Below are 27,739 nucleotides of genomic sequence, written 5' to 3' on the forward strand. Positions count from 1 at the left end.
AATAAAAATCTTGAGACCGAAGTTTGAGTTAACCTAAAATAAAGGGAAATGAGTGCAAATAAACTTCCTTTGTCACAGGCTTTAAACAGCTCAAGAACATTTTAGAGAAGAAAAGAAGTCCGTTCTTACCCAGAAAGAACATCCAAGGGAGTATATAAACTTGGAGAAACTGCTGACAAAGAAAAGCCTGCTGTTTCTATCCTGAACTCCTTATCTCCATCAGTACTTACTTCTTCCCAGTTGGTTTGACCTAGTGCCTGAAGCTGACCAAAAGGTGTCTCAAAAAAAATAAGTGACATGGCCAACAGAAACTCTAAAGATACCCATCAAAGTCCCTCCTTTTCCCACCCTTTTGGAATTCTCAGCTTGGGAAGTATGGAAGCTTCCAAAAGTGTCCATTTTCAGCAGGAGAAAAGTAAGTCCAACCTCCTCAAATTCTCATTCATTCATTATCATGATCAACCATATTTTACAAAAACTCAATAAATTTGAAACAGATTACTATACAGAGTCTTGCTTGCCTTGTGTATTTTGTGTCCAAAGATAGGAAAGATGGAAAGTATTGGACGCTGAAGCTGTACCTGAACGCTCTGTGTGATTTGAGCGAGTCCCATCACGATGTTTTACATGATATGAGAACTTTTTCATAGATGACGCTGCCTGACCGGTGAGTCTTAAAATTTCTGGCAATTATGTGCTTTAGACAAAGCGTTCGCTCCCCTACCCCACAACTCCACAAGGGAACAGAACTGTGAGCCCCAAGGAGATCAAATAACTTCATGGTTAGCGAGAGAGCTGCTAAGAACGACAAGTGAGATCGCCTTTTACCCTGCATTAGCCCCAGTGACAAACTCACCCTGTAACTATTTTTAAGACTCACGACTATTTTTAAGAACAAAATGTTTGGTTGACTCTTACTGCCCCCCATGTTTTGCTTTGTATTTGTTTAGATGGTGAATTTTAAAGATTTTTATCTTCAAAAGAAATAGAAGAAAACAGCGAAACACTGGGCATAGGAAGCGCTTGAAAACAATTTGCTGAATGAATGAGGAAATGAATGAATGAAATGAGCTAGCAATGCTTAAAGCTAATGACCAGAGTTCACAGGGCGAATATGTAAAGAGAATTGGGGGCAACCTGGAGCCATAAATTACCACTTGGGCCAGGTTTGAACATGGTGATGATCTCAGTATCCTGATGCCAAAAGAAGTTAATTCTAGAGCAACATTTATATAGCATCATACCTATTACATTAAGTGACACAATTACATTAAGAGGCCATACACATAAAAAAGGTCTTGAACGTCAACGCTAAGCTAAAGCAAAGAACAGGTGTGGCATAAGATCAGTGTTCCCTACTTCACCTGTGGGACAGAAGCAAGGTGGGAGCACATCTCACTAGCTGACTCGGGATGCCCGCCTCTGGTGGCCCGTAATGAACCGTCTTCTCTTTTCAATCTAATAAGTGGTTACAGGTAATAACCATGAGAAAAATTACTCTAATTAGCTGATTTATATTAATTGTTATTTTGCTTATTATTTTGACTTAATGTCATTAAAATTCATTTGCATCCCCAGGCATCCATCAAGTGATGGGGGGTTGAGATATCCCAAATGTCTCTCTCCTCGGCAGCAGGAAGAAAGCAGACTAGAAATGCAAATGTAATATTTATTAAGGATGATTAAGGAATCAGTGATATGGCAGGTATGTATCGTTTGTGGGGATGATTCTTGCCCTCCAGGGGCTTACTGTGTATTTGGAGAGACATTACACACACAGGAAGTTTACCAACAGATATTACATACTTGGTGCAAAACAAGAAATGTGGAAAAGAAGCACCTAGAAGTTCTGTCCTTTGGGACAATCGAAGCTTCCTTGAGTGAGTCGCAAGGGTGGATGGAAGTAAAGAAGTCAAGAACAAAAGATACCTAAGTTTAGGAACCTAAGACAGCAATTGGGCCATTTAGCCCGGACTAAAAATTTTTTTTTGAGGAATAGTGAGAAACAAAAGTAGAAAGATTGGAACGGGCTGGGGTTTCCCCCATCCACCCTGCCCAGCCCTCCACCCACCGCTTCCCCAGGCATCTTTCCAAAAGCCAAATCTAGAAGCCTTCACAGCCTCTAATAATGTTGAGCTTCACGTTCAGGCTCCCTGGCAGGGCCCAGGGCTTTCTCCAAGTGCCTTCTGCGTTCCTGCCTCCCCTTCTCACGGCTCAGCCCAACTCTGCTTCACTCCAGCTGGGGGCAAGTACCTGCAGCTCCTCAAATGGGTCATCAAGTTTCTGCCCCCCCCCCAAGGACTTCCCAATCCTCCTGGGATATTCTTTCTAGCTCTCCTCCTTCTAATACATTTCTATGACACTCATCCCTTCTCCAGTTTGGGTTAGCAATCCTTGCTCCCTTCTCATGACCACCACCTTCCCAGCTTCCTCCCTACAAATACACACACGCACACACACATAAACAGAGTTAGCATAACCTTTATCTATCTGCTATCACAGTCCTTGAGGGGGCTGAGGACTGGACTGTGCCTTATTGACACTGTGGCAAATGTAAACCGTTTGTTATATGAATGAAGGGTCAATGAATAAATGAACAAATGCTAGACAGGATTTGATCTGACCTCAGAGGCAATGAGACACCACATCAAATGTAGGAGGTGAGTGGCACGAAGCTGTATTAGGAGTGGGGGAGATAGTGCTTCCCAGCAGCATATATGAAACAGATTTGGGCTTTTAGCTGATCATAGACTCCATGACCCTATTGAAGATGGATTTAAGAAAACGTAAAGAAATTTGGAATAAGCGAAAAAGATGATGGGGTGTCTCCCATGGAAAACCGAGCATTGTGAAGAGCATATCCTTCTGGTTGTGACTCTCGCCTTTTACTGCCTTTGAAATATTTTGCAACTCTGTACATTACAGATAACAACAGAGCAATGCAATATAATTCTTGGGCACAGGCATGCGAATAAATGCTTTCTGGTGGCTCTTCTGTGGATTTCCCTCTCCACCTCCCACCACACAGAAAAAGTCGGTTTCCTGCCTATTTGTAAATCCATCTTAGCGTTCCTCTATTCCAGGTAAATGTATGTTCCCGTTACTTCTCCTTGAACCCATGATAGCATCGGCCTGCTACTCTCATTAATGATGAGTGAAATAAAACCCTTAACATGATCAGTAAGGAAATTTAATCCTTAACATTACAGCTGGATGATACCTTTTGTTTTTAGGAAATTATCCTTTACCAAAGAGGCTGGATTAACCACGTGCTTCTTATAAGGGCGCTGTCCACACCAGTGGCCGTTACCCCATTGGGTCTTCTTTACGCAAACCCCGCATCGTACCACCAAGGACAGTCATGCTTCCTTCGAGCAAACAGCTTGTTTTTGTGATTTGTGTGACTGAGGTTTGTCTTTTCGCGCAGCTGAGGACCACGGCCATGGTCATCTGAGACATTTCTCAGGCCCATTTTAGGGCCCCGCTATTGATTCTCTTCTTCACTCTCCCATTTTATGTGTTTGTGGCCCTTTAGGTATCATTTAAAAACCGCCTTAAGTATGTTTTCAAAAAGGTAGATGCAAAATAAATGAGATTCTGTAGATCTCAATGGGAAGGGGGTAATGGGGATGAAAAAGATAGAGCAGCTAATTCAAAAACACTTTGAAGGAAGGAAAAAAGAACAGCCGGCAACAGGTTAGATGAGGAAAGACGCAGGAGCAAGGATCACCTTCCATTCTGAAGCGGGGCGGATTGAGGCCGAGGGACTCCGTGTTCGGAATTCACCCACGGAAGCTGTAGATCCCCACAAGGTTTCAGAGTGGGAGGGAGAAGGAGAATTTAGGTGCCATCCAAGAAACATTATAAACGAATGAGGATTTGGGTTTTTGTGTCCATGTGTAAAAACAGAAATTGAGAGAAGGCGAGCATCACTCCAGATTCTAGGCTGGAGAAGGTCTCCTGGGTCCAGAAAGGCCAATTCTGGGCAGATGGGTCAGCCCGGGGTAGGGTGGGGGTCTCTCTGGGAGGCCAGCAGAGGCTGGCGTTGAGAATAATGGTGCCTCTCTCTGAAATGCTCGGTGGTTTTCTCCATTCGCTGACAAAACCAAATAAAAACCTTTAAGCTGCTACTTTCCCAAATGAATCCACTTTCAAATCCCAGGGCTGGGAACACACAGCACTAAGCCCATGAGCAAACAGCACCTGAAGGAGGGAACAAGAGACGCACTCTCTGCTGCCCCATTAGCACATCTGGGAAATTAGTCTAGATCAACCCCCTCCAAGGACACTGTTTTCCTGGGCTTGCTAAATGCACATAGATCAACTTGTCACTTGGAGGTAGGCAGGGCTACCAGCTAACAAACTGAGCAATGGAATCAATTGACTATATGAAGATGCCCTGAAGTGGGTGCCCCAACCATCTTCTTAAGATGTCTCCATGAATCTTGAATTCCAAGAGATTTGTTTAAGAGACAAATATGGTGTCTGTCCAAGGAAGCACTCACTTTCCTGGTTCCCCTCTTCCTTGGAAGACAGATGGTTCTCCTCTTTTTCAGAGCAGAAAGGGTCTTGTTGGGGCCAGCCCAGTGGTATAGGGGTTAAGTTCTCACGCTCCGCTTCATTGGCCTGGGGTTCACGGGTTCGGATCCCGGGCGTGGACCTACACACCGCTCATCAAGATATGCTGTGGTGGCACCCCACATACAAATAGAGGAAGATTGGCACAGATGTTAGCTCACGCACAATCTTCCTCACCAAAAAAAAAAAAAAAAAGAAAAGGGTTTGTTAAGTATCACAGCAGAGTGTCACCCTTGCTGCTGGCAAAGCAAGCAAGCAAATCCCAGGGCGGTGCCCACAGAGCAGGGCTCTTCTGCTTTTAGGGGTTGCAGGGAATCTGAGCAAAGAGACGGACCCTCTGTGCTGCAAATGCGTATAATGACATGTCCATGGACCTTGGCCCTCAGCTTCAGGAGGTTCACAGATCCCTGAGGGCCATCCTCAGGCCCAGGCTGAGAGCTCTGACACAGCCCAACAGCAATCCACCAGCCACCAGTCAGCTGCTCTCCTGTCAAACCCTGGCCTGAGGGTTGATTAGGAGGTCAGTGCACAGAGCAGAGTGGACATCCTTGTATGAGGTCAGCATCACACTTAGGCCCCCCATGCTGTGCTCACCCCCAAATGCTTTGCCTGAACCACCTACAAATGGGATACGCCTCTATATTCAAGTAAGCATTGACATGATGAGGGCATAATAATGGGTCTGCACGTGGTCTTGTAAAGCCACAAAGACGCTGCCCAGTCTGATACTCAAAGTTCATGCAACAGAAAAATAAGTCTGCCTCTGGGAAAGAATAAATGGGCTTCCCCTTTTTATCAGAAGATGGCTCTCTCTCTCCATTGGCCATTATGAGGTCAACTCCAAGACTTGCCTAGCACATGAGAAAGGACTGGACAACCAGGATCTCGCTGGCTCCCTGTAACAACCTTCTCAAGGGGTGTTTGCTCCATTTTACAGACGGGGAGAGTGAGGTTGAGGGAGGTTAGATGGAGTTGCTCCCAGTCAACTATTGGGCAACGGCGAAGCCGGGACTCGGACCTCAGAATGCTCGACTCCAAATCTCATGTCGATCCCACTTCTCGATATTTCTAAGAACCTCCAAGATTAAAATGCTCAACTACAGCCACCATCCCACCAGACCCTTCTGACCCACCTATTGTCACCCGCCCCTTAAAGAGGTGTCCATCTGCCCTCCCTTTCTGACAATAAAAAATAAAAAAGGCTAGGTTTTAAATTAATTTTTGGAATCACATAGGGTATAAATTATAATGAAATAAACACACTTAAATAAATAAATAAATAAATAGAGAGAGAGAGAGAGAGAGAGAGAGAGAGATTAATTGAGAAGGTGGGAGCTACATCTCTCACCGGTTCCCCGCCCTTCTGCCCTAAGGCCTTTATTTTGGGAGTTCATTTTTCACTCACCCCTACCGAAACAAATGATCACAAAACTGAAAATAATCGGATTAGCCTTCCCCAAGCACAGACCCAATTCCTGTCACTATTCCCATTCTGTATTGTGCACTTCAGCCCTTATTTTTCCAACGGTGTCGGTGTTCTGCAGGAGGAAAACACGTGCCCCAGGTCCCAGGACCCACGTCACTGACCAGCACGGCTCGCTGCAGTGCGCCCCAAGGCCCTGCCGTGATCCCCACCCGGCTGGGGTGACGGAAGGAATCAGAACTTTTCCCAATGTGCTTTCAGGCATCATGGACAGATGAGCTGATCTGAGGCTATCCCCTCTGCCCTCCTTCTTCTCTTTCAAGACACCAGGTGTGTAGAAGGAAAGGCAAGCTGGTTCTAGCTGTCCAGAGACCAGAAGTCACAGCTCATCCATCTTTAGAAGCAGGGAGATGCGGGAAGCTGTGCCAGGCAGAACAGGCCTCTCAAACCAAGAAACAAACAGGGTGATGAATTAGTACTGCGAAGCCACGGAGCCGAGCCCCGAGAATCAATCCAATAGGCTGCCTCCTCTTCTACCTCATTAACTATTTGAGATTACCATCATATGGGGAGTCGCCTCTCAGCTGGAAATTAAATTAGCCTGGCTATAAAGCAGGACTGTAGGATGGAAAGTATCTGAGGAGCAATCCTCGGGAAAGGCTCCTCCACCAATGCCCCCCAGAGCACCATCCTCCCGTCCTCCGAGCTGGTCCCTTCTCTGCAACTTCTCTCCTGGACAATAAGAAAAAAAAAACACGCAAAAGGGGCCGGACTTTCTTTGGTTTTCTGACAAAAGCACAGTAAACCAGGGGCTGCTCCTGGTTAAATAACCAAAGAGATGGCTTCTTGAGACTAAATGGTCAGAAATTTGGCGTTCGGAAAAAAACAGAGCAAGAAATGTTCAGATTAAAAAGAAAGGAAGGAAAGGGGTGGGAGTGAAGAGGGAGAATGGGGGGTCTGGGGGGCACAAACACACATGTACACCCCATCCCTGCAAATGGCCTGTGTAGAGCTATAAGCTGCAGTAAGAAGGGCGGCAGGCACTAATTGCACGTTCAGAGCAGGTGTGTGCCTGCAAAGCCACCTCGTAATTACCAGGTTGGGCAAATTGGCACTGCAGCCTGGCCCTGCTCAGCTTCTAAGAATGCTGGAACCGAGCGTCCACGGCTGTTCCTGTTGTAGGTCCAGAGCTGAGAAGTGGAATTTCTAATTACATGGCTCTAGGCTTTACCCTAATGAAAGGCTCCATCCAGGCAAGCAGAAAGCAAGCAGCTTCGAGCACGCAGGGCCCGGAACACATGCCGAGAGGATCTCGGGCACTTGCCTTGTTTTCTGGGTGGCATCTTTTCTGATCACCAGCAAAAGCAATGCCTGTTGAACGCTGTTCAATGGCATCTTGTAAATCTCACTTCCAAGTTAAAACACTTGAGACAGAAGGAAGAAAAAGGTGCAGGATGAACTGTCCTAGTTATTCTTTGAAGTCATGATGTTCAGGCTCACTCACAAAAGACATCAACCCCACAATGCTGTCCTACATTACAGAGGCATTCCTTCATTTCCCCTTTGTGGGTCCTTCGCTGCATCCCCCATGCCTTCTCATGTAGACCTCCTTGCCTTTTCACATTTATTTCTTCTGCCAAGAAGACCCCCCTTCCCAACACGGGCTGCACGTGAACTCCTACTCATCCGTCAAAACCTTGTTGGGTGTCACCTCCTCTCTGAAGTCTTCCCAGTGAAGATTCTCCCTCAGCTAGGGAGATTTAATCACTTCTTCCTCTGCAATATTTTTATGCCTTGAGCATCCTTCTCTTTTTGTCTGTCTCACGCCCTGCTGTATTTAGCCATCTCCCCCACTTCCTTCACTCTCACTCTCTATAGTCAATCTCCACAAAGAGGTCAGGGTTTTCCTAAAAGTAGGTCAGGCCCTGTCCCTCCCATTCACAGAGCCACGACTGGCACCCTTTCACACGAAGACCATGAGGAGCTTCCTCTCTGCCCCTCCCCTCCCCCTCTTCCTTTGACCTCTTCACTCTGGTCACTGTTTCTTCTCAGGCTACCACCCCCTGAACCCTGATATCCCTTCTCTTCATTCCGGCCTCTGCTCAGCATCACCTCTTTAAAGAGGTGCCTCCTGCCTAAAACAGCCCTTTCTCCATCACCCTCTCCCCACAACTCTCCATCCCCTCACTCTGTTTCATTTCTCTTCATCGCTCTTATCACTCAGTGGCCTTCTATTTTGAGTTTACTTGTTATTTATTTACCGCCCACCTCTCCCTAGTAGAATGTAAGCTACATGAGGGCAAGACCAGTGCTAATAAAACAGGCACTCAATAACATTCATGAAATGAATAAATCTTTGCATCCCTAGAGCCTGGCACAGAATAGATGCTCAATAAATGAATAAAATCAATAAACAACTATAGAGAACAACACTGACGTCAGTGGACATTCAAATACAGGGACACCAACAGCCTAGTGAAATCAGCTGGATTTCTCCCCAATGCTCTGTCCCTGTTGCTGTTCCAATGGACATAATCCCCAGGGACGTCCCCAAGGCTGGGTTCCTCTAAATTGTCTCTCAATACACTCCACTGAGTAGACAGAAGCCAAAGGATTTTACAGTTGAGACAAAGCAGCACCAAATCCAAATTAGAATGTAACTGACAAGCCACCAGCAGCTGGAAACTTCTTTATGGAGGTCACGGGGTCAACATGAGTGGCACCAACGTTTAGAAACTAAGCCCACTGTTGAACGTGGACCATGCAATCCCTCGGAGAGCATCCTCCCCTGCAGCCCCGGCCCCGCTGTCTGCTGGTGCTAGGTCCACACCTCGAGCGCTGGGACCTGCGACCCATTTGCCACATCTGGGGGCTGAGCAACCACAGACGATGACGCACACCAACAGGTGACATGCTCTTGCACTTCCCATCCCCCAAACTGACATCCCCAAAAGACACCATCTGGGTAAGATGAGGTGGCTTTGATCAGAGTCCTCAAAATGAACGAAAGCTTGAGTCTCGAGGAAGCTGGCACATGTGCTCCCTGGCAAATGCTCTTTTTACAGAACACAAAAAAGTCATGAGCTTGTTCTGTACTTCTTTCCAGCTGGGACTAGAAGGAAACACAACCCTAAAAATAACTGTGAATGACTGAACATTCCACCAGAGGAGACAGATGGGGAGGAGACGGGGTCAGCGCACAGGGCCTGCCCCGCTCACGCTGGCGGCCCCCTAACCAGGAGCCCCCTGGCTGTGCTCTCCTGAGTACAGCTCTTTTTGATGTGAATTTGAAGAGAGCATGTCAGCTCTCTGCCTCTCATCTCATCTGTTCTAAATAGAAATAGCCTCCAAATCAGGGAGATGCAACTCTAAGCCAGACCTGATCAATAACTGTAATCACTTTTATATGCTAACATGGAAGGCTCCCAAACTTAATTGAGTTCGTCCACAATGAGTGATGGGAATAGGACTAAATTACTTTGGGAATGCTGGCAACCAAGAACCAAACAGAGTTTCTCTCTACTTGCTCAAGATTCTGAGATGCCAGGCAAAGGTTCGCCCCAGTCCTGTCCAGCTAGGCCAGAAGCCCTCCCGAGCAATGACAGACTTCCTCCCCCAGCAGAACTGGGGAGGAGGGCTTGTGGACCATCTGTCTCTCCAGGGCATCGGGCTGGAGACGTTGGCATTTGGAGCTGAGCTGGGATTTGGGGAAGAATGGCTCTCTTTCCCCAAAAACCTCAAACTACGGAGGAAAGGCCCTTTGGGGCAGTCACCCAAGTTACCCAGAGAGGCAACGGTGAGGGGCGGGGGTTGGGTCTGTGATGAGAGAAAGTGTGTCCCGTCACTTCTCGTGAGCACCATCGGGACAAATGCTTGTTCTGGGAATTCTGAGAGCCACATGCGAATCATTCAGCAGGGCTGAGGGTAGTTCATTTTAGAAAATCATCTACACATTTTCTGCTTTCTCCACCTTAAAATACCAAATTATTTCATTTTCCTCAAAAATACATGAAAAGAATTCAAATGCATGTAAAGTCTGTGAATTTCTTTGGTATGGGAGGTATGGGAGGCTGTGCTGGCCTGAAAAACTCCCTTTAGCCAATGAGATGAAGGCCCCACCTCAAGGAAACAGTCCACCTCTCAGCCAGCCCCCTAGCTCCTCCTCTCTCCCAATCTCTGACACTTCCTTGGCTCCACCCACCTCCAGTGCTCTGCCATGCCTCTCCCTGTGCCTTTCCCACACCGTGCTGCCCTGCCCTGAATGCCTTTACTTGCTTTCCGGGACAATCAGCCGGCAAACTCCTGTCCATGCATCAAAGCCCAGCTCAGGGGTGGCCTCTCCTTTGGGCCTTCTCCTCTCTTCTCCCACAGCATTTCTCACTCTGTTCTATAGTATGTCTCACCATGGCCCCTTGACCGAGATGGTGAGTTCCTTGAGGCTTTCGAGAACGGCTTAACATCTTATCTTCCCAATGCTTTCATACTGCTTGACCCATTCTAGGTGTTCCAAAACTGTCTGGTGGGTGAAATCAAATCATGAATGAATGAATGGCAGACACCACATTATTGCATTAGTAGTGCCATCTACACACGCTGGTCATGACTCAGCGATAAGGCTGCATCATTACTGCCTGATTTCATAAGGCCCCGTAGAAAGAGAAGGCAGGTATTAAATATCCCGTTAAGAGATCCGTAACTTTATAGGAAGGGAAGTGTGATAAGAATGAAAAGCTAGTCAAGTATATGCAATAGCAGACCCCATTCTGGTGTGAAACTCTTCACCTCCAGGCCATGTGAGACGCCCTTGCTGAACATCTCCCCCCCCCCCCCCGGGAAGCAGGGGCTCGGGGCAGAGGTGAGGGGCCGTCCAGGCAGGTGTTCGAATTTCACCAAACACGAGGAGCCTATGGTAAGTGTATCAGGAGAAAATAAGATCTTTAGAGCAAGTTTAGAGTGCTCGGAGGGGAAATCCAGATACTCGTGTAACTTAAGTTTTGTACAAACAGGTAAACGAATCCTCATCTCGCTCTGTAAAAGGCTCCACTTGCCTCCTCTCCCAGTGACACCTAATCTGTAAGTTTCCTTCGTTTCCGGTGCTGTGTGATGAAAGATCACTTTCGCGCATCCCCCCTTGACGCTAGACAACAAAAGGGAAAATTCACATAGAAAAAAAAACCGATTGGCTTTGTTAGCAGCTCAAGGCCGCCAATGTTGCCGGGCCTCCCGTCGTCGGTTGGCAGAGACTCAGTATTTCAGTGTCAGGGGTGAGCGCTCTTGGTGCTCTGATAAAGCAGATCCAGACCACGGGGTAGGCCGTGCCGGGCAGGGTGGAAACAAGCTTCCCCCTTTCCCAACACCATCAAACATCTTTCTCCGTAAACAGCACGGAGACGGAGACAGAGCACTTACCTTTGAAAACAGACATAAGCTTCTTGGAAAGCTGAACCGGCAATTAGCCTGCTTAGGGAATAACAGCGAGGGGAAGCCGGCTAAAGAAGCCTGCAGCAAGACCAGGCTTGAAATCCGCATCGGCAGGTCTGCTGCCCCGGCCTCGGCCTCAGCCTCTTTCTCCCCAGGGTCCCTGATTACTGCGACTCCACTGCCCCTCCTCTACTCTTTCTGCACAGTCATCCCGGGAGCAAAGCAGGGTGCAGACACATGAGGTTTGAGATGACGCTCCAAGCGAGAGAAGCCTAGAGTCTTACATGTGATAAGATGGGGCGGCCTGCTCCATGGGGTAAAGGGGGACAGAGAGAGAGCACAGGGTCAGGGGTCAAGCTCTTCAAACTGCAAGAAACCTTGGAGACCCGCTCCACTAACCTGCCCCAAATTGGCATTGGGACGAACACCAGCCCTCAGCATATCGGTAGGTATTGAACGAAAAGAGAATTCCGTACTCAAGGGGAAATGCTAGGTTCAACAAAATTAAGCAAATTTTTGTTTTGTTTTTAGCTATGGTACTTCTCAGGGCCTTTAACATGGAACCATTTTTTCTACACGTCGCCTATTAATCTTTCCAGAACTTTCTGTTCACTAAAGAAACTTGAGACAGTACTTCTCAGAGTGTGGTCTGCAGACTACCTGCAAATTGTCCTCAAGGAGATAAATATAAAGTCTGAGAGAAAGCATTTAAAGCTATGATAAGTAATTGACATTCTACAACATCTAAGGCCCTGATCAGCGAAATCATTGGTCACGGCACAGACCAGTGTGGATACTGCAGATCGCGTGGCAGGAGGCATACCGTGTAGAGTGTGTACCAGTCATGCACAGTAGGACAACATAACGGTCCACAGTGGAATGGGAACAAATGTGGTCCTATACCAGAGTTTGCTGAGCACTGCTTTAGGAAGCATGGATGGGCCCATCTCCATTGTACACTTGGGGATGTTGACAGCAAAGAGATAAAGTGACTCGCTCAATGTCACACAATGTCTGTAGCAAAAGGCTGACCCCAGTTGAGGGCCATATGGAAGAAGAGCCAGTTAAAGAAACAGAAAAGTTTTAAAAATAGGAGAAGCATGTCACTGAAAATGATTTTATGATGGTGATTCTGATTTTAACTGGCACCCACGTAGCAGACCTCCATGCAGCCTCTCCCAGGATCCCCACAGAGGCAACAAATAAAAACTCAGTCAAACAGAAAAAACCTAATGCCAAAATCTAGCAAGAATGTCCACGATGAACTGGATTGAGGAAACTCAATCCTGAAAAAGAGCACACCTGAAAAAAGGTGGAAAACAATTTGTAGCTCCCCACTCTGCCTGGCATTTATCCAGCCCTGGGACTAGACAGCAAACAACTGAGTGAATCTGGCCAAGTGTGAGACAATAAGGAACAGTGGGGACTATGGCAAACAGAAGAGAGCATGCCCCCATTCACAGGCAAGCTGTTCTCCAGTTCCAGCTGGTTGTTGCCACGAGAAAGGCAGGCTTAGTACTGTTAGATCCTTTATAAAAGAAGCAGAAAATGTGGGTTCATACGTGAAACCTCTGAATCTGTCAATACTGGTAATGAATTTACATGGTTTTAAAACCCTGCAAATATTCATTCTAGGATTTCATTTACTTTAAGTTCAACAACAGGCAAAACTTATCTGCAGTGGTAAAAAGTAGGAGAGTGGTTACCCTTGGGCCAGCAGTTAGTGACAGGAAGGGAGCACGAGGGTGGCTTTAGGGGTTTGTGAACTGCTGTCACATGGGTATGCTGACTTTGTGAAAATTCGTCAGGCTGCACACTTTTGATTTGTACAATTTTTTACAGATATGTGAAATAAAAATTTGACTTAAAAAACCTCCATAGGCCAGATTTATAGATAAAATAATATGAAGTCTGGGATTTTCTTCAAATAATACAGAAAAGAAAGAACACAACACTGTTAGATGTGGTGGAGGGAAGTCTTGGGAAAAGAAGAAGGCAAGGCCACGTCGAGAAGTGGTTAAGGGAGTGCTCCTATCCAGGCCCCGGTCTCTCTGGAGCTTCTCCCTGTGTGGGGGAGTTATATAAAGGGGTGCCTGAAGGGAGAGGACGCCATCCAGAAGGGCCAATGCGCACAGCGGGGCCTGGCCTGGGTCAGGGGCGGTGACCAGCAGGGCGAGCAAGTTGCAGGGTGATGGCCAAGTTCTTGGGCAAAGATGTAAGTCAGGGCGGCTCTATTACGAGACCTTCTCCTGCATGGCTGCTGGGGACGGTACTAAACAGGGTGTCCCCACAGGTAGGGGCAAAGGTGTGTAGGGTGTCAGGTAATGCAGCAGGGAAGCAAGAGGCCGTAGGGGGTGAGTGGGGAGGGTTTCAGTGTGACCCTGAGAACTAAGAATCTGAGCGGTGCGGCCATGGTGGGCAGCTTCAGGGAACAGGTGAGAGAGAAGAGATGGGCCCGCAAATGAGGAAATGGAAGGAGGCTGCGGTCAGAGGAGGGGCGTCAAATAGACAGATCATAGGGTTGGAGCAAGGGCGACAGGGACGGGCGACGTGAAAGCGATGGGGTGGAGCAGGGACGGCACGCATGAAGACCGCCACCATCAACGCAGACGCCGTTGCAACAGGGATGGGGCTGAGAAGTGAGTTTGGAGAGCAAAGGAAACAGTAGGGATAGGGACAGAAAAAGAGAGGAAAAATATAATCTTGGGAGACTTTCACGTGGAAAAGTCTGTGTCTTTGGGGGGAAAGAAACAACAAAAGAGATGGCCTAAACTGGTCCAGAAGGAACATCAGGTCCAATTTCTGCCCGGTATGCAAGCTCCCGTTGTGGAGTCTGATGGGCCCTCAGGGAGGCGTTGGGTTCAAGAGGCTGAGCCACCCACAGATACAGCTTTATGACCTTAGGCAACCTCTGCCGGCTTCCCCTTCCTCCTCCGCAACATGGGGACAATCACACAGGGCCTGTCGCGCTAAGCTGAAATGAGCCCAGGCCCTCCCTCCCTTTCCCTCTGCATCACCGGGTAACTGACACACCCTCTCCTTCTTCTTCCCTCCTTAGCTCTCTTTGGAAAGCTCCTGGAAAAGTAAAACACAAAATCACATTTGTTAATTTGTACTATTTTATTATACGCTTCCTCCTCTCCTTCAGATGGTTTTTAGATTTATTCACGATTGGGCAGGACTAATGATTTTTTTAAATCAGTGCTTAAATTGCATGGAGACCTCTGTGAGCCTGTAGATTTTAGTTCGCCGACTAAAACCGGCCCCTCAAGCACAAGCTCATGTCTCTAGTACTTGCTCAGTACCTCGAGGGCTGCTTGGTACAGCACTTGATAACAGTGAGTGCTCAGACAGGGCATTGTTAGGGCCAGGACATCATTCTGTACCACACTATACCTGTGGATGCACGTCATTACACATTTGTCAAATCCATAAAATGTACCTCATCCAGAGTGAACCCTAACGTAAACCATGGACTTTGGATGATGATGATGTGTCAGGGGAGGTTCATGGATGTGACAATGTCCCACTCTGATGCTGCATGCTGATGGTGGGGGAGGCTGTGCATGTGTGAGGGCAGGGCGTATATGGAAACGGTCTTTTCACTCAATTTTGCTGTGAACTTAAAACTGCTCTAAAAAATAAAGTCTATACATTTAAAAAAACTAAGGGCTCAATAAATCCTTGTTAGATAAGTGGAAAAAAAAATAGATCAACATGATTTATAAGAACGTATTATTCACTGACTATAGAAGACTTAAAATGGTCACCTTTCTCTTCCTCTATTAAGTATTTCAAGTCGATGACAAAGTAGCGATCAGCTTTCCTACCTGACTCACTCCCAACCCCTCCCACACACCCCCACTCACCCACTGGGGCTTCCGTAAAAGCTCTTCGCTGGGAACAGGATGTTTACTTCTTTGTGTATCTGTACTAACTGGCAGCACCAGCGTATGCTAAGTGCCTGGAGACTTGGGAACAATCAGACGGAGGGCACCAGGGACGGAACAGCACACATCAAGAGGAATGGCTGGGCTGAGCCAGGACGAATTTCCAGCCAGAGAGGCGAGGAGGGGGGAGAGGGGGAGGCCTTCCAGCTGGGGGAAGGCACCAGGAGTGATCTGGGGGTGAATTACTGTTCTCTAATTGTTGCCTCAGTGTGGGGTCTCCCCGGGGCGGGGGGGGGGGGGGGGGGAGATACTTGAATGGACTATGGACCAAATCCTGCATTTCTTCAACATCCCCTGCAATAATGAGCAATGGCCTTCCTGCCCTTTTAACAAAGGTCATCTCCTGCAGCTCCGCAAAAACTTCCAGAAACCAAGGTTGCCTCCTCCAAACCCACAACATAGTTCTCAGGGCCACTGTGTACATCCCACCTCAGTGGAGGCTTTTTCGGGCTGGATTCCAGCTCCGACAGCACTAGAGGAGGGTAAGCTTGTCAGCGCCCAGACAACCCCTTCTACCCTGCAGGCGGAAAGGCGCTTCCAGGTCGCCCAGGCGGAGCCATTCCTTCCCCCTCTGAGTAGGGGCAGCTGCAGACTGTGGCCACAGGGGCGGAGGAAGGAGGGTGTGCCCTGGTGCAGCGGGGGAGGGGGCGGGCCACCTGGTCCCAGTCCAGCGGCGATTTGGGAATCTGAAGGGAGCTTGAGAGTTATGTGCCTTTTCCGTTCCCTCCTCTCCTCCCTGTCCGACTCTTTCCCACTTTCTCTCTTCATCCTGTCATTTAACGAGCCACATTATGGAAATGAAGCTATTTATGGTTATCTTCTGAATTTGGTGGATCGCATTTTAGGCACCCATTACAGAAGTGGATGAACTGAGGATTATCTCTTTCTTTCCCCCAAAGAAAAAAGGGGGAGGAGGGAGAAAGGAAGGAAACGTGCTGATTGAAAACTGACTCCACTGCTTCACTTCCTTGCGAGCAAGCCCACCCTCTCCTCGCCCCAAAATAAGGCCCTTAAAGACAAAGTTCCCTTGTCCGGCCCTGAAGAATTCATTCATTCATTCATTCAGGCCCACGTCCCCAACGCCCCGGGTGCAGGGAAGGCAAGCCCGCTCTGATCCCACTGCTCCACCCAACAAACACCTCTGCTCCAGGACGCAGGGACATCTGTGCAGGAGGGTTTACAAAGGACAAAGGGAGAGGAAAAAAAGGAAGGAAGCACAGTAGATCAGCTGATAAGCTCGCTCGGAAAGCGGCGGCGGCTCAGGACCGACGCAGCCGGCGGGAGAGGGTGCGAGCGGCGGGGAAAGCCTGGCCGGCCAGGGCGGGGCACGCCGCTCCGCCCGCCCCCTCTGGGCGGGGCTAGGCGCAGGCGGGACGCCATTGGTCTCCGGGCAGCAACTCGGACCAATCAGCGCGGGGCAGGGGCCCGCCGGCACCGCCCACCGCGAGCGCGGGCCGCTCGGCAGGGCTCAGGCCAACAGGTGAGGCCGGCGCGCGGAGCTCGGGCTGGTCACGTGGCCGCGGCCGGCGCCCCGCGGGGCGGAGGGGCAGCCCCGCCCCCAGCACGAGGAAGCTCCGCCATCTGTCTCCGGGGCGCGGCGGTCCTGGGACCAGACGCGGTGATCCCGCGCGACACAGGGGCCGTGCTGCCTGCCTCCCGAGGCCCGGCCGCGGAGCCATTTTCTCTGGCATCGGCGGCGCTCGGCCGCCCTTCCAGAACCGCGGTGGGCGCGAACGCTCCTCTGGCTGCCGGAGCGCAGAGCCACGTGGCCACGTGGGGCCTGTCTGGGGCCTTGTTGGACACCCTGTCACCAGACCGCTCCTCCTGCCCTCATCACTAAATCAAGAGTGTGCGTGAAGAATCGGCTGCTTCCCTCCCCAATATATTTTTTTCACTCTCCATTTGTTGCCCAAGCCTCACACTGCCCGGAACAATCTTTCAGCATTCTGTGGGGTTCTAAGCAAGTGTAACCGTGTTATGGACTGTGGGACCAAGATTTGGGAGAAAACAGGGATTCTGAATCACACGCTCCCAAGTTGCTTGATGAACGCACATTAAATAATTCACAGTCAGGTGAAAGGTGTTTAAAAATACTGACCTCTTGGCAAGAAATAGTCTAGCCTGGGCTGAGATACAATCAATTTGATGTTAAACCGGAGTCTTATTTTAAGACATCTGCTATATTTAGAAGAAAAAAATTTTATTCCAAGAGCTTATCTGTTCTGTAACAAATTTATCAACTTAAAGTCACAGTGAACGTGTGTGTATGCATGTATACACACACACACAATTTTCTAATGCAGGTACAAAATATAAATTCCTCTCTGGCAACACTCTTTAACCAGCTCTGTCACCACAGATCCGCACTCATAAATTTTAAAAGAAGCTCTCTTTGGGAGGTGAGCAAACTCTTAAACAGCTTTGCTATTTAAACATGTTTCATCCATGACACAGGAAGTAAATTTTTTGAATGACCCGGTAACTTACGCTATTTTTAATATTTTTCAAGTCACCCAAATGCATATTTAAAGGAAGAATTTAAGATATAGATATAATATAAATTAAATATCTCTTATCTATGTGCAAAGAAAATTAATGGGGGGCTTTATTAGCATTAGCAGTATTTTAACACATAGCCTCTTGACTGCAATGAAAATTATTTATCATCATGTTATTAACCTGGTAATTGCTTCTCACATCCTAAACTTTCCCCCAAATCTAAAATCAGAAGAAAAATCAATAGCCACCAACATCAGTGTTATTGGATGTTAGTTTTATTTTGGTACAGTTTGAGAGGAATATGAGAGTTCTAACAAGGTAATGTTTTAAATATTAGAAAAAATTTCATGCTCTGCTTACAAGTAGTTTTCAAAGATATCAGTATCTCATTTCTTTTCTGTCATGGTGAATGTTTTCATTTGACGTAGGCAGCATATTGTATTCATTACCCTTGAAAATACGCCCCATACTTAGGGATTTCATTTTGCTGGGATTCCTGACTATCACGACAGTCCAGGGCTGAAATTTCCCTTACTGTCTGAAATCATCGACTGTTAAATGAGAGAGGTAGCGCCCTATTTGGAAACTAACTCTATTCACAGCAAAAGAAATGCTCATTATGCTCTGCCTTTAGAGTGGACATTTTGTGTTCCTGTCAATCAACTTAATTTCCATGTTCATAGAGTGAGAACATAAAGTATTCAAAAACTACTGACATAGAAAGCAGCCGGCAAGCAGTCTGAGTCACGGACTTCAGTTCTGAAGCTTTAAATAAATGCCACTTCTCTGATTCATAACACTAACTGACTGGTGGGGTTTTTTTTTTAAATTCCTGGTGTGCTTTTAATTCTAAATAATTTTAGTGATTCAAAGGGTCATCTTATATAATCAGGAAACCTTATGTCCTACAGCATGTTTTAAACAGAAAGGTAAATCAGCATAGATATTTAGGATGAGGTTTTGTGACATACTGATTTTTAAAAATATCTAAAAGTTTTTCTTCAAACAAGATAAAACACCAAACTAGAAAAACAGAAGCTGTGACAGGTCATTTTAAAATTTCAAATAATACAACTTTAGCTCGGAAAATGTCTTTTACAAATATTAGTCTATATTATATCATAAATTTTCAATAATCAGGCTCCATTAAAAAGGCAAAATCTAATTAGCTTAGTCAAATTGTAGTATTTTGATAAATATTTTTTAACACATGGGCTGCAACCTAATTTTTAAAGACCTGTTCAATAATAATGTATCATTTGGAAGATAGTAAGTGTAATTTAATTCATTCATTTCAGCATTTTATTTATCTAAAACAATAGGTTGCTATTAAATATTGACTAGTTCATTAACTCAGAGCATCTGGGAAAACACTTATGATTAGGTTAATTTATGTTATATTTTCCCCTCAACTTGTAAAAGATTAATCAACCATTTTATGGTCTAATTTAGGTGCCTAATTAAAAACAGAGTTCCACACATGCTACACTGTCCTGCTAATAAATCTTGACAGCTTTGTAACATGATGGTTTGTATTTCAAATTGTTGCATACAAATGTAGATTTTTGATCTTCACCCAGCAGCTTGAAGTGAGTGACATACTCGGTTTAAACTGCAGGACTGAGAAAGTGCAATTACTTCAAAAAGGATTATCCCCAATCAGATCTTATCTTAAATTTCCCTTAGTGAAGGCAGAAACAGGCTTGGCCACCAAGTCTTTAGAAACAGACTACGAAAATAGGGGAGAAATTAGTTTTCTCAGCATTTGTTAAATTAAAAATGTAGAGAAAGTTGCTATTTTCAGCTATTAGCTTTTAAAAGTGAGGTTTTCTGAAGTTACCAGGTTTCAGAATCTAATTTGTAAGAAATCTACCCAAGAGTGTTAGTTATAACTGCCTTCTGGTTATTGAGTACAAGTTTTCAGTCTGGGAGTGGGGCACTGGAGTTTCTTTAAATGAATGAACTCCTTCCTAGGAATTGAAACATCTCATGTAACCCTACGTCCTCCCACCCCTGCCAGCCTTAAAAAGGGCACATGGAAGAGAAAAAATCTACTCAGTACGGACAATCGCTATGTTTTCTCAGCCTTTATACATCAGGGATATTTTTGTCATTTTACTGACTCCTTTGACTCCGTCCTGAGCAGGCAGAGAAATGATATTGCCATGGTGATGTAATTATCCTCACTCTAGTTATAAGCCCACTTTGGATGTAGTACTAGCCTGCTCTAGAGCTGACCTAGTCTTTTAAAGTGAATGACAAAGTGAGCAATCCACGCCAAGGTCATGCAGGTGCCCCAGAAAAGTCAAACTCTTTTAAAGCAAACCCAGTTTTGAACTCATCATCTATGACCAACATTACATCTTGGTCACTTAAGTGAGGGAACATGGCACAGAGTGACCTCTGGAGCAGGACCGCCTGGGCTGGTGTATCAGCTTTGCCATTTTCCAGCTGTGAGACCATGAGCAAGTTGCTTAACCTCTCTGTGCCTGTTGCCTCATCTGTACAAGTACCTACTTCACAGGATTGTAATGAGGATTAAATTTGCTCATCCTATAAAACTTGCAACAGTGCCTAGCACCGAGGGAAAACATTCAGTAAGTGTTAGCTACCAACATTATTAAACCACACACACACTATACCATTTTTAATGTGGCCAGAGCATTGAAGTCTCAGCTTATTTTGTACAACCAAAAATGGAAAGAGGAGTCAAGGTGAGGAGGGAGTTTCTGCCACTGTCAATTCTAGGGCATATTTCTATATAAAAAAAATAATAATCATACAGTATTTGGCTAACTTAATTCCCAAGCTGAGATCATTAAAATTCATGAAAACCTACCAAACTAAAGCCAAATCAAAATGAGAAACTTATTAAAGAATGTATATATTTAATTTTAGACCATTCAAAGTTTAAATCAATATTCAGAGCATGCATGTACAGGACACTGCTCTCTCCGTCTCCTCTTGCACGACGGCCCCATGTTCCTCAAACACCCTCACACCCGGGGTACAGGAGAGAAAGGCCAGTTTCTCCAAGAGTCCTGAGAGGCCACTCAGTGCAGCCTCATCAGCACCTGATAAATTGGGGAGGCCTGACTGGAGAAAGAGAGCTGGGCAATGAACTGGAAAAGTAAACCCACAAGAGTCTTACTCCCAGACTGAAACAAACTCTGGTTCCAGGACAGATGGGCCGCACGTATCAGCACGCTGGATTTTTGCAGCAGATAAGGGAGCGGAAAAGCTCCCGCTCTCTGGCCGGTGCCGACATCAGCTCTGCGCCGCCAGCACGGGGGGCTCCATCCACCATGATCTCCCCTGTTGGAGCTGATGGTTACGCCAAGTAGAAGGAACTACAATCAAATTCTGAGACTTCCTGCAAATCCGTCCAGGCCCTGGGCTACCGGTTAGGCCACTAGCAAGATCGTGAATCAACCGATACACCCATTAACGACTCGCTCAGACACAGCCAGGATCTCGTTCTCCAACCCATTAGAATGCTGACCCCCGGATTCAACCATCCGTGCCCATAGTTTTTTAATGCCTTCAAAATGTCTAAATGCCTTCAAAATGTCTCCCCCTCTCTCTTCTTTTCTAGTTTTGAGGACTTGTTTTAACCGCGTTTCTGAACTGCACCTCTCTCTGGTTAATTATTATTTATACTCTTCTCCAATCTGCTGCCTGATTGTAGGACGGAGCGGGAGATACCACACCTCCCGCGGGCACCAGGGCGGGGCCGAGCGCACAGAGCTCCAGCGAGGTGCAGGGTGCTCCCCGGGCACCAGATTTTAGGAAAAGAGTTCTCCATCAAGCGTCTCCTCCCGCTGTTTAAAGTGTCTGTTTAAAGTTAAAACGGCCGCCTTCAAAATAATTAAGTCCATATATTTGCCCAGACATCCAGAATATTCATTAATTAAAAATTTTTAATTAAGCAGATGCCATTAAAGGCTTTTTTTTTCTTCCCTTAAAAAAATCCACTGACCCTGCGGGCACGCCCGGCGCTGATGGAGCAGCCCCGGGAACGCAGCGTCCGGGGCGAGTCGCTGTGTCTGCAGTTTGCTCCTCCCGCCACCCGGTCCGCGGGGTCACCGCCGCGGGCCCCGGTCCTCTTGGCCCCGACAGTCCAGGTCGTCCGTGTAGGGAGACGGCTCGGGAGGATGGTGAACTTCCCGCCTCCCGCGGCCCGGCCAAGCCCCCGCGGTCCCCGAGACCAGCCTCTCCGCGCGGCCGCCCGCTTCGCGGCCCCGGACGCCTGTCCCGCCCGAGGCTCCGGGGCTGCGTTCCCAGCTGCAAGCGCGGCGAGGGTTTCCAGTGCGACTCGGTTCTTTATTCGGTGTTTTTGAGTTAATCAAAAGGTACGTGGCAGGTGGAGGGCGGCCGCCTAGGAGACTGCGCGAATCTTCCTGTGGGGATTTCCACGGCCTGCCCCAGTTGCTTCTAAAACCACCTGACATTAGGATTCCCTTCTTTTCCTGCCAGTTCCTCCCAATCCGGCCCCCAGTGCGTCTGATCTCAGAATATCTTGGGCTGCCTCCGGCCTCTCTCTGGCGGCTTCCACCTGGAAGGGCGCTAGTTATAGCCTGCCATCGCGGCCCCGGAATCATCCTCCCAGGAGGAGGAGGAGTGTTGGGGGTAAAAGTAATAACAACAATACAGTCGATGATGACAATAACTAACAATTAGAGAGAACCCCTGTGCCAGCCCGACACCTGAGCGCACCAGCGCGTTCACTCCTTCCTGCCCTTTGGAGACCCACTACACAGATGAGAGCACTGAGGCTCAACGCGCCTAGCAAGCCGCCAGAGCCAGGACGTGATTCCAGACGCCGATCTCCAGAGCCCCCATTCTTAAGAACTGGTGTCCGCGGCGTGAAGGGTGACTGTCACGGCTGGCTTAACTTTCAGACTTGGGCAACTCCTGACAATAATGAAAACATTAAGGACAAAAGTGGGGGCGAGGCTGGGAAGAGAGCGGTTTTAATCCGCTGGGTCAGCCCCCTTTTATCTTCCAGCTTCTCCCGTCCAGAAAGGGGGGATGGGGGCGGGGACTGGGGTTCGGTTCGACTCTCCCCTTTTGTTTGCCAAAGTCTCAAGCCTCCTGGAGGCTGATTGGGCCTGGAGGGGTATCGGGGACTCGAGCCGTGCTTGTGGGTGTTGCGGGGGTGATGACCGGAAAGAACGGGTGGGAGCCGCCGGCCAGACCCCTGGTTACCGACCAGGTTTCCGAAGGCCGGAGTCTGGACCCCCTGCCCACCCACACCGGAAGCTCGGTCATCCCAACAGCTGACCCCAAACACCAGTAGCTGCGGGAAGCGTTGGGCAGAGGTCGTGATTATGACCCCGGGGACCGCTCTCCCTTTGGAACCCACCCCAAAACCTAGTTTCTGGAAGCCCCGACCTCCCGGCAACCTGCATTTCTCAATCAATGGGCCCCGAATATTCTTTGCGCCCGGACGCGTAAGGGGCCTGCGGAGACACGGTCCCTGCCCTCGCTCTCGCAGCGCCCGGGCGCAGGAGGCGGAAACGGACGGGCCAAGCCCCGGGCGCCGAGAAACCTTCAAAGCTGCGCGCCGCCCGCGCCGGCTGCAGTGCACGTCTTTGCCCGACAGGGACCAGCACCGCTCCACGCTCCGCGCCGCCCGCGCGCCAGCCAGGCGGAGGCGCCGGGCCACTCGCCCGGCTCACCCTCCGGAGCCCAAGCTGCTCGCCCGCTGAGCCTCTTTGGGTTCCAGCAAGGAGGAGGACTGCAACAAAAAAGTTACCAGACTCCCCGCGACCTCGGCAGACTGCGTCGCTCCCATCCCCCATCCCCATCTGGGGAGCAGAAGCTGCTCTGGAAGTCAGTCTAGGGCGGAGACCGCGACCGGCAGGGCGCACAACCTCCGGGGCTCCAAAAGGAAAAATATAATATGCGCAGTACTGGATTGATTCGTTTGGGACATGGCCACAGTTAGAGTGTTGCGCGCTTCCCTGAGCGCCGTCCCAGTCGCTGCCCCCCTTTTTTGAGGAGAGCTCGCCTGATTAATTCTAGGGCACTGTGGGCCACGGAGCCGCCAGAGCTCCTCGAGAAGTTTCTGTGGATTGTGGCGAGAGCGAAGCCCCGCGCACCCGGTACCGCGCTGGGGCAGGATCCTTGGCGCCGCGGGCCAGCACCTCGCCGTCGTTCCTCCGCCGCACCCCCCAACCCCCGCCTCCCCGAGTGGTCCGAGGCTGTACCCCTGTCACTTCCCCAGCACATGCCACGTCTCTCTCCTCTCCTGGTCTGGATCGCAGCTGGCGCCACTGGCCCTGGTGGGGAAACTCACCGGTACCAGGCGAGGCCCTTGTCGTAGCTGCGGTCGAAGAAGTGGGGCTCGGCGCCCACGGCGCGCACGTCGGGGTGCACGCGCAGGAACTCCAGCAGCGCCCGCGTGCCGCCCTTCTTCACGCCGATGATGATGGCCTGCGGCAGCTGCTTGCTCCCGGACCCACTAAAAAAGCTGGAGATGGAGCTGGGGGAGTCCAGCGCCTCGGGACTCGGCTCCTCCTGGCTCGCGGCGCCCTCGTCCGTCTCCTTGCCCGCAGCCAACGGGGTGGCCGGTGCCGCTTGGAACGGCAGCCTGAGGGGAGTCCCGTCCGGACCTGTGGCCAGGACTGGCGGGGCGTGGGCGGCGCGGGACCCCGAGCCCAGCAGCAGCAGCCCGGGCGCGGCGGCGCACGAGCCGGCGCACGAGTACAGGAGCATGTAGAGCCAGATGCAGAGCATGGCGAAGAGCAGCGCGAGCTTCCTCCTCACCGGTGGCGGGGGCGGCGGCGGCTGCGGCAGGAGCCTGCCGGGGACATCGAGGCAGGATCGGCCGCCGCTCAGGCGCTGCCCCATGCGCTGCCCGCGGGCGCGGCGAGGGGCATGGCTCAGCACATGGCGCGGGTCCCGCCGGAGGATGCGCGCGGAGAGAGTTCCCTGGCCGGCTGGACGCCCGGGTGGTTCGGTTTATTGGCCCCGCGCGCCCGCGGCCGCCGCTGCTGCTGCTGCTGCTCTCCCCCAGGTGGCGGCGGCAGCTGTAGCGGCGGCGGCTTTTGACATGTTGCCCGGGAGGAGCCGCAACTGGAACGAAAGTCTGGGTGGCGGCAACTGCTGGCCGAGGGGCTGCTCCTGCGGCGCGACGCCCCGCTCGGGGCCAGGAGAACGCTGCACTCCTGCACCCTGGCCACTCCAGACGGTGTGCACGGCCGCTCGCCGGGGCTGCCTCTTCGCCGTCCCGCGAACTGAGCCTTGGGAGCAGCCCCGGCGCTTCCCCGCGGAGGCTGCGAAGGAGAACTGCGCAGGAAGAGCGCCGCGGATCGAGGTGGGGTGGGCGGGCCCGGCCTTCCGGAGTGACGGGTCGCTCCACCTACCAGAAACCCCGAGCCCCATGCAAATACGGGCGCTTCGCTGAGGGTTCAGCAGCCAACCGGCTCCCAGTACGTGGGGGTGTGGAGAGTTTGGGGCGGTGGAGAGCGCTCCGGGATTGCTATTGGCTGCAGGACAAGGGGCGGGCTCAGAGGGGCGGAGCCAGAGGCTGGTGACAGGAGCAGATGGTGGGAAGGATGCTGAAGTTGACCCAGCGCTGGGAGAGGTCTGACCCCACCGATTGGTGCGCTCCGGCAGCAGCGCGCATTTCCGCACTCGCTCCCCAGGAGCCAGCTTTGGCTGTAGTTGCCCTGATGTCTGAACGCGAATCCTCGTCCAGATGTTTCGCGGGCGGGCTCGTGATGTGTGTGTGCGTGTCGTGGAGTAGGTAGGGGGTCGGAGAAGCGAGAGTCAGGCGGGAGATACAGGCAGCCCCCGAACCCGCCCGTCCCATGCTGGGGACTCGGAGGGAAGCCCCTCCCGAACAGACACCGGTTTAGGAAGTTTAAATGGAAAGCATATTTGGAAATCACTGTCAACTTTTTTTTAAGTCTTTCCGTCTAATTCTTTGCAAGGACCTGATCTCTCACGGGCTGCCGGTTGACTGGGATCGGTGTAAACTGTCCTCAGGAAAAACCTTCCTTAGCTTCCCAAACTGCTAGGGAAAGGTCGGGAGAGCGAAGGGAGAAATCAACAGGGAGGTAGAGGCTGGTAAAAAGTTTCCTGGCCGAAAAATGATTGTGAACGTCACGTGTAGAAAGTTTTGTCCCGATATGAGTTTGTTGGGGACGTTAGGTTTAAGAAAATGTTCTGTCTTCCCTTTTCCCGTAATAAATATTAAAGCCAACATTTGCCTTCATTTAGGAGACAGTTTGGTTTGCTGATGCTACTCTAATAGGTGTTGTTTTTTCCCACCGATTTTTTTTGTCAGACGTCAACTTGGAGCAAATCGATCACTAGCTGCGCTTATTTAGTAGTCAAAGTTCACTGGAAGCCGCTCTCCCCTGTTCCCTTTCGCAAAATGACCTGCCGGCCCCGGGTGGGGGCGGAGGATCCGAGCTTCCAAGGACCTGCCCGAGAAGCGCCGCACCCTGCTGCATTCTTGCCCCGGCGTTTGGAGTTAGGAAGCTCGGGATGCTCAGGTTCATCCCGGTGGTGTTCAGAAACTTATCGATGCCTGCAACCTGGTCCCTGCGGGGCCAGCGAGCCTCCAAGCCCCGGCTGCGCGCAGTTCTGGGTCAGATAATTCTTTCCGATTCCAACCCCAGCGCAGCCCCCGGGGCTAGTGTCGCCCACCAGGTGACTCACCGAGAGCCGCCGCCCGCGCTGGAGTTCACCGTCCGCGCAGTCGGGCGCGGCGGAACCGACCTGAGCCCTGGTCCCTCTGTCGCACTGTCCCAGACTAGCATCCGGCCGCCAGCCCCGCGCACTCTTACTCCTTTCTTGAGTAAATATCCCCAAGTGTCCATAGTCCCCGCAGCCCTACCCCAGTCGGGTTCCCCTCTGTCGGGAGCAAACTGAGAAAGCCAGCCTGCCTTTAGGATTTAAGGTTCGCAAACTTGCGGAGAGAGGTGGCGATGACCCGGGAGGGTTCAGATAACCCAGCGGACACTGAGGCGCCGACGCGCCCGGGCTGTGCTCCGCGCGACCTCCTTGTGACTACCTTGAGCCCAAGACATTTTCCTACAAAACTGTTGAGGGGGAAATAATTTAGGTCGAGGATTTTCTTCCCCCTTTTATGTTAGCAGGGAGAATTTCTTTCAGCGTTTCTTTTCCCCTCTCGCCGGGATGTTGTGTTTGCTCTTCGGAAGAGACTTACTCACCTTTGGTTTTTAAATTTTAATTAATTAATTAACTTATTTATTTTAAACTTCTAAAACAGGAGACTATATTTCTGAGCGTTACGCGACTCTTCATTTTAGATATGTGAGAGGGAAATGTTAGTGTCTCCGAAGAGTGTGTCTTCAAATTCACGTTATTTCGGGGGGAAGTGAAGTTACTGTACTCGATCTTTAGGTTGCTAAGAGTTTGCTGACGTTTGTGGATTTTGCGGGGAGAGTGGTATTGGTTTATGATTTGTGTGAGTTCAGGCGAATCCTAGCTCCCATGTGGCTAACTTCAGGCCTGATTGGGTGTGAATCTTACAGTTTTTTTTAAAACGATTTTGATAATCCTGATAAAAATGGTCTTTGTCCTAAGGGTTAGCAAAGTCCTGTGCAAAAGAAAAAAAATGCAGTTACAAATCGAGGCTGCTGGATATATTTAGGATTTTTTTCTTTCTGGGGGTGAAGGGAGAGAGGGAGTGGAAGCAAAGACGTGGGCGTCGGAAATTGCCCGGAGTGTTCCGCAGAGCTGAGCACCCCAGAGCCGAGTCGTCGCCAGAGTCCAGCCGGCGCGCGTTCAACCCTCACCACCAGGCACGATGGGGCAGTCCGCGGTGCGCAGCGCCCGGGGTTTCTGCCGCCCCAGGTCGGCTGGTCATCTGGGGCCTGAGCAGCGCCCA

The 27,739-nt window shown here is 49.7% G+C and overlaps 2 protein-coding genes across 2 annotated transcripts in view; both read right to left on the minus strand.

Annotated features, from left to right (window-relative positions):
* LOC131416897 (heparan sulfate glucosamine 3-O-sulfotransferase 3B1) overlaps window positions 1–25,150 on the minus strand; it is a 37,451-nt gene extending 12,301 nt beyond the window's left edge. The window contains exon 1 of the mRNA XM_058559681.1: window positions 24,173–25,150. Within this exon, the coding sequence (XP_058415664.1) occupies window positions 24,173–24,726 (554 nt within the window). The 5' untranslated portion in view covers window positions 24,727–25,150. The remainder of the gene's footprint in view (window positions 1–24,172) is intronic.
* Window positions 1–27,739, minus strand: part of LOC131416895 (protoheme IX farnesyltransferase, mitochondrial) — a 279,864-nt gene that overhangs the window by 85,127 nt on the left and 166,998 nt on the right. The window lies entirely within an intron of this gene.

The sequence above is a fragment of the Diceros bicornis genome, chromosome 18 (assembly GCF_020826845.1).
Source record: "Diceros bicornis minor isolate mBicDic1 chromosome 18, mDicBic1.mat.cur, whole genome shotgun sequence".
Taxonomy (NCBI): domain Eukaryota; kingdom Metazoa; phylum Chordata; class Mammalia; order Perissodactyla; family Rhinocerotidae; genus Diceros; species Diceros bicornis.